Below are 6,561 nucleotides of genomic sequence, written 5' to 3'. Positions count from 1 at the left end.
CACTTTGCTTTTCTTAGGAGATCCAGCAAAAGCCAGCACTTTGTTCTCGTGGCAGCCATCCCTTTTCCACCTGAGATGAGCTGTGGATGAAGGGTCTGAACTCACCAGGCTGCAGCAGTGAGGTCCATGGCACCCAGGCTTTATCCCAAGGCTTGGGGGGGCCAATAAACTGGGGACTAAGTGAGGGCATGAGGATACCCTTGTCTGAGGCTGAGGAGCCTGGTTTGAGCCCTTCCCCAAGGATATTTAGTTGTCAAAGCAAGTGGAAGAGGAGCAGAGGTGCTCAGGCTGGGTGGTGGGGCTCCCCTCCTCCGAGGGAGAGGGTCAGGCAAAGGCTGAGCTTCAGCTCATCTCATGCTCCTGACCTGGAGCTGCTGGAGAGCTGAGAACCAGGCCTAAAATTGTTCTCCAGGCAGTTTCATTAGGTAGAGTATCAGAGCTGAGATTGTTTCCCTGTCCCACCCCAGCAAGCACAGAAGAAATACATGGCGGAGGGTTAAGGATTTAACCCTTTTTGTGAGTAAGGCTCAGGTTTTTGGCTGTTATAAACCCAGGATAGATGCTGGTCACCTTCAGCAGTCTCTGGAGCAAGCACCTGCCCATCTGGGAAACAATTTGGCTCCCACTGGCCACAGCAGGAGCTGGAGAGGGCCAAGGTTTCTGCATCATTCCCTAACCAGCCCTTACTCTCTATGGCTGCTCTGCAGGAATTTGCATACCCAGTCCTCTGTCACCTTCACCACACTGCTGCAGCTGCCCATGGGATTTTACCCAGCAGATTGGAGCAGGAGTGGGGCTGAGAGCTGCCCAAGCCAGCAGTGATGGCACTGCACAAGGAAAGCAGTGCTTGTCCCCCCACTCCCTCTTCACTGCCCTGAGAGGGAGCAGTTTGCAGGTGCAGGAGTGGGGGTCCTGCTCCTAGGGAGAAGGGGGAGTGGGAGCAGGCACTGGGGCTGTGGTGCAGTAGCAGCCCGAGGGGTGCTCACCTGGGGTGGGAATAGGGGAACCTGTCATGGGAGCTGCTTCCAGCTACAAGCTGAGCCCTGATGAACTTGCTCAGTTTCAGTGTTTTCCTGTACAGACAAAATCCCCCTGTTCTTCACAAGCAGGAAGGCAGATGACTGTCTGCCCCTGCCCTGTAGCAAGGAGTTGATGAATCATTTCCTTTTCCATATTTTAGTGAAATTGTGTTGTTCAGAACTCATCTAGAGCATTTTAATGTTTTAAGCACTTGCACTCTTCGCTTTCTTCCTGCAATTGTCTGAAGGCTGGATTTTTGTTTTTGTCTCCCTCCCAACAGCAGTTGTTACTTGCTCAAAGTGTTGCAGGTGGGTGCAAAATAATTTTTTCCTCATTTTCTAGACAGTCTTTTTAATTTTTATTGTACATAGGTGTCAGCATAGCTTTTAAAGAATGAATGTGAGTTTCTACCAGTGAGAGAGATCTCCCTAAACGAAACCAAGGCACTGCTGCTTGTACTTTTAGACCTTGGAGATTTTACTTACAAAGTTTGGGTCATATTAAAAAAATAGTTCAGAGTTATGAATAACATACTTACTAATGCTGGGATTTCTGCACAGTAAACCACTGGTTTGTGTGCTTGGCTGTTTGAGAGGGAAGTTGGTATGTCAGCAGAGAGAGGTGTGCTGCTCTCAATTAGATGGAGCTGGACAGACCACCAGAGGCCCCAGTTTTGATTTACATACTGGCTGCAGTGGGAACAGTTCTGTATAGGAAGTGGGTTTGGCTTGACCTGTATTGTGTTGCTCCTGGGCTGCAAATAGGGAGATGAAGGGTCAGTGTGATTTATTGTCCAGACACTAGAAGAGACCTGGAAAGAGGTGTATTTTCAGCACTCCTATTGTAGCTTATGAAGTAAGCTAAGCTAAGTACTAATATGTAAAGCCAAGGAGCAAGGAAAAAAAAACCCTTGGACTTTGCTTAAGGCTGCTGATGACATGGGTATCTCAGGAAAAAAAAAAAAATAAAGGAGGAAAAAGAAGCAAAGAGGGCACTGAAAATGGAAAGCCAGCTTTTATGGGCTACAGTACCCAGGACCTGGTTTCCAATTAGGCAGCAAGCTACCTGTGTTGTGAAGGGTGTAACTAGGAGTTGAGTTTTTTTCCCAAAGCTCCTCTTTCCTGATTTATATCTGCCCTTATTGTTATCTGTTGTGTTCACATGGCTGGGTTTTTTCTTTTGTTATTCTGTTTTCCTTCCTTGTTTTCACAGAATAGCTTATCTGTGTGCCCCAGAAGGGTGGGACTCCCAGAGATCACAGGCTTTTTACAATGAGCCAGAGCCAGCCTGCTGACTAGAAGAAAACTTGCTGAGGGTTTCAGCCATGAGTGCTACATGGGCTTTACAAAAGGCAGTGATTGCACTGGTGGGACTCAGCTGGGTCCAAAGCGGCCACGGCTTCCACTGCCAAGAGACAAGTGAGCATCACCTCATCCTGGAAAATCGCTGCTTGTGTTCCAATGCTGTGCATCTCTGCTGTCCCGTGTCGTGAACGACAGGAGCAGGAGGACACAGAGCTGAGTCTGGACACTTGGATTGCACGTACTCAGTGACCAGAGCTCCAGAGCTGGGAATGAGCCTTGAGCCGAGCTCTGCTGGGATGTGACCTGGGACTGCTCGCTTAAAGCCTTGTCATTCTCCACCTGCCAGCTCTGCACGTTCACTGTGCTTACCCACGTGTTTCATCAGGCTACTGCACAACCTGCAGGAGTCTGAACTCATTCTGTTCAAGTCTCAGAGTACACCTTGTGTTCCTGAGGCCACAAGAGTAGAAGGAAGGCACCAATTTGTCTGTTTTAATTTTTTGCCAGGAGTCTTTGCAATGGATGATGGAGCAGAGTCTCTGATGACTGTGCATCTCCTCACCCATTTGGGACACACATTTCTTCTGCAGCAAACTCTGGATCGGCTTTTGGAGTGGCTCTGCCTGGACATTCGCCTTTTCCTGGTGTCTGAGCGGATTCCTCCACTGAAATACTACGAGAGATACTGCAAGAGGAGCTGCAGCTTTCCTGGAATATCTGTCCTCCTTTTTCTGCACGAGGACTTGGGAGAAGAACGGATTGTCCAGGTCCATGAGCAATTCCAGCACCCACCCTGGCGGTATCAGCGTGCCCAGTTTGCTAACGGGCAAAGCCCTCGCTATGCCCCAGCCCACCAGGACTTCTATGGCCTGGATGAGCAGCTGCCCGTGTGGGGCATCAGGCGGGTGCACTGCGGCCCCGAAATCCTGCGCGTCACCCTCTACTGCAGCTTTGATAACTATGAGGATGCAGTGAGGCTCTACGAGATGATCCTCCAGAAAGAAGCCACTCTGCAGAAAACCACTTTCTGTGTCTTCGTGCTGCACGCCACCCCACACGTGGCTGTGCAGCTGTGCCTGAAGCAGCTGCCCATCGGGGTGGCTGCCGAGCCCAGGGACTCGTCAGCCTTGCAGTTCAAGGTACAAGAAATCGGGCAGCTGGTGCCCCTCCTGCCCAACCCATGTGTTCCCATCAGCAGCACCAGGTGGCAAACACAGGACTATGAAGGAAATACAATTCTGCTCAAGGTATGTGTCTGTGGTGCTCTCAGAGGAGGGGATTTACCTACTTTTTTCCAAGGAAAGCAGGACTGGTTCAAAATGGAAATTACGATTTTGTTTGTTCATGTTTTCTTTTGAATTTGTGAATGCAGTAATCGGAGTCTGCCAGTGCTGTGATGCTGTTGATAAATATAAGCACTGATCCTTGGAGTGTTTTCGTACTGTTAAATTAATATCATTACTGCTTGCCTGAAATGGAGATTATTAATGCTTTCTAGGGTACACTAGCTTAACATCTTCCCTGCTCTGCCTCAAACAAATGATTGTAGCAGCCTAATCTTTTTCTGATAAGTCATTGCTGTTTAAATGTTTTTCAAAGCTGCTTTTTGGCATCCAAAACCAGAAGTTTTGTAAGTGTAATGTTGATACAGCACCGCCTGCAATAGAGGCTGTGAGCTCACAAGTGAGTTGCAGGTGGGCAAGAGTGACAAAGAGATGCGTCCTAGGAAATCTCGGCCTCTTCTGTTTAAGTGTGCAGTTCAGCGGTTATATGAATACAAATTTTAAAAAAGACAAAGTCAGTGCTGAGATGACATGTAGTGAGAAGTATACACGTGAGCAGAATGGCAGTTTAGTTCAGTGTGCTTTCTTTCCATTGTAACAACCCCTCCCACCTCTGTTTTTTTTTTTTTCTTGTAATTTGGATTTTAGATTATTTGCCCATCCTGTTCTTTTTCCTTACAGAAATCGTTACAGATAAAGTTAATTACTCGGTTCAGCCTATTTTTATGCTGCTCTGAACACTAATCTCAGAGCAGCCCTTGCTGCCTCACTCAGTATCAATTTTGTAAACTGGTTTGCACCCTCTCGGACTGGTCAAGGCCCTGGGTATCTTCACATAGCTTTGAAGTTGGTCCTACCTGGAACAGGGGACTGGCCCAGGTGACCTCCAAAAGTCCCTTCCTAAATTACTGTGTGGTTCTTCCTGCTGTAGATACAAGGTCTTTGAGCTGTCAGATGTACATTAATTCACTGGTAGGAAATTTGGAAGCTTTTCTGGGGATGTGACCATGCTGCACTGTGCTTCTCGCAAAGGAAGGCATAATCCACTTGAACTTGAGGATATATCTTGTGTCCAAGCTCCACTCAGCAGGCTGACAGCCTAGTGCTTTATTTTGCAGCTCTTCAGCTGTACGTCTTTATTCTAAGTACCTGCAATTTACCCCCCTGCCCCGACTTTCTGCCACGTTGCAAACTGAATCCAAGGCCCTGCTTGTAGACTCCACATGGAGTTGACATTCCCCCCTGAAGCCCATTGTGGTAACTGGCAGTGGCTCTCCTTTCCAGGTGTTTATCCAGGTTTCCCTGGAATGCATGTGGATCTTTTGTATTCACAACCTACTTCGGCAAGGCCTTCCCCAGGTGTACTGACTCAGGCTGCAGGTGACCTCAGCACAATGAGGCTGGGCGAGAGCATCATCACTGGTCAAGCTAGAACTGTGTGTTAACTGGGTTCTCTCTAATTTTCAACAGGTTCCAAACAGCTCCAAGACCCTTGAAACAAGCATCGGGCTTTCCCAGCAGTGTAATAGTACAGGCAGTGGAAAAATCCCGCAGGACTGTATCCCAGCCCCTCTCCATGTAAAGCAGGATAATGCTGGGCGGAGGAGCCGGGAGGTCAGAGCTCTGAAGAGTAAAACAAAATCTGACCCAGGTGGAGCCCTTGCCTCTGAGCAAGCCAGCAGTGACCTCCAGAGGCACTCCTGCTCTCCTCCCGGTGTCGCAGCAGCCCGGCCGTGGTGGGAAGCGCCATCGCTGCGCAGGCAGGCGGGCAGGAGGCTGCAGGCTCCTCTCCCGGAGAGCCGCCGGCATCGCGGAACGGAGACCGATGTGGACACCGGGCTCGCCGTGGGGAACCCCGGCAGCGGCCGCTGCCCGCTGAGCCACTTCCCCAGGGCCCTGCGGAGCAGCCTCCTGGAGCCGCCATCCCCCGGGGCCGGGGCGGGGGCCAGCGCTGCCCTGCCCGCCCAGGACGGGACCCGGCTGCTGCGAAGGAGCAAAGCAGCGGCGCACGGAGCTCCGGGCTGCCACTCGCAGACACCGCGGGCCAGCCCCGCACACCCAGCAGAGGACGACGAGGAGGAATTCTTTATATGACTGAAACCAAGCGTGCCAGATGGACTCATCCTTCCCAAAGGACAGCAGAGCACTTTTGGATGTCCTGTGGCTGCTGCTGCTCAGGTTGTCCCTCTGTAGCTGTGACACCTCAGTAATGGGGTCACCGAGGCAGACGCTAACTTTCCATGGAGAGGTGCTAAGGAGGCTGCAGGAAAAATAACACTGTTTACAGAAAGCTGTTGTTTTGGTTTGGTTTTTCTAATGCACAGTAGGTGATGGGTATGTTGTGCAATGAACAGGAATAAGCCATACGACTCCTACAGGTGTTCTAAGATGCTAAAAAATAGACAGTGACATCTTCAGACGGTTTTTGAAGGTGCAGCTTGCCTGAGCTGCCCAGGCAGCTGGATGCCCCCAGCCGTGGGGACTCACCATCCCTTGCCAGGATGTACTGGAACAAGGTTGTGGCATGGTCACAGGGCTTATGCTGGTTTTCCTTTGTATTCCTTCTTGTTTCCCCTGTTGTTGGTATTTAAAATCTATCAGTGCTGTCAATTTTATGCAAGATTTGAAACATAAGAATGTTCTTTTAAATATTTCTCAAGAAAAATATTTCTTGTGAGGCCTCTTTCCCAACTCGGCACAGTACATGCAAAAAACCACACACTTGAAGAGAAGTGCCAGTAAAATCTGCTGTTGCCTATTCATATGACACTTAAAATAAACACAGCAACGGGCCAGGCTTTGTTAAACCAGTGTGCAATTAGCAGGCAATCCTATTTGGGTTTTAATTAACAAAACACAAGAGAAGTTAAGAGTCTTGGAGGGAATTGCTAAATGCTCGAGAGTAAAAAGGACGGGAGAAATGTAGTCATGATTCAGCATCAACAGATGCTGAA

At 49.4% G+C, this 6,561-nt stretch overlaps 1 protein-coding gene across 1 annotated transcript; it reads left to right on the top strand.

Moving 5' to 3' along the window:
* Positions 1-2,361: 2,361 nt before the first annotated feature.
* Positions 2,362-6,320, top strand: FAM124B (family with sequence similarity 124 member B). Its single transcript, XM_082288102.1, has 2 exons — positions 2,362-3,571; positions 5,078-6,320. Exons 1-2 carry the CDS (start codon positions 2,843-2,845, stop codon positions 5,699-5,701), a joined length of 1,353 nt encoding a protein of 450 aa, XP_082144228.1. The 5' UTR covers positions 2,362-2,842; the 3' UTR covers positions 5,702-6,320.
* The last annotated feature ends 241 nt before the right edge of the window (positions 6,321-6,561 follow it).

The sequence above is a fragment of the Coloeus monedula genome, assembly GCF_965178545.1.
Source record: "Coloeus monedula genome assembly, chromosome: 10".
Taxonomy (NCBI): Eukaryota; Metazoa; Chordata; class Aves; order Passeriformes; family Corvidae; genus Coloeus; species Coloeus monedula.
Note: the sequence above shows the minus strand (reverse complement) of the source record. Positions and strands in the feature narration are given on the sequence as shown.

Excerpts from the sequence above, each read along its gene's own strand:
- FAM124B (XM_082288102.1), top strand. The coding sequence starts at position 2,843 with ATGGATGATGGAGCAGAGTCTCTGATGACTGTGCATCTCCTCACCCAT. Across the intron at positions 3,572-5,077 it reads GAAATACAATTCTGCTCAAG|GTTCCAAACAGCTCCAAGAC; the intron begins GTATGTGTCTGT and ends AATTTTCAACAG.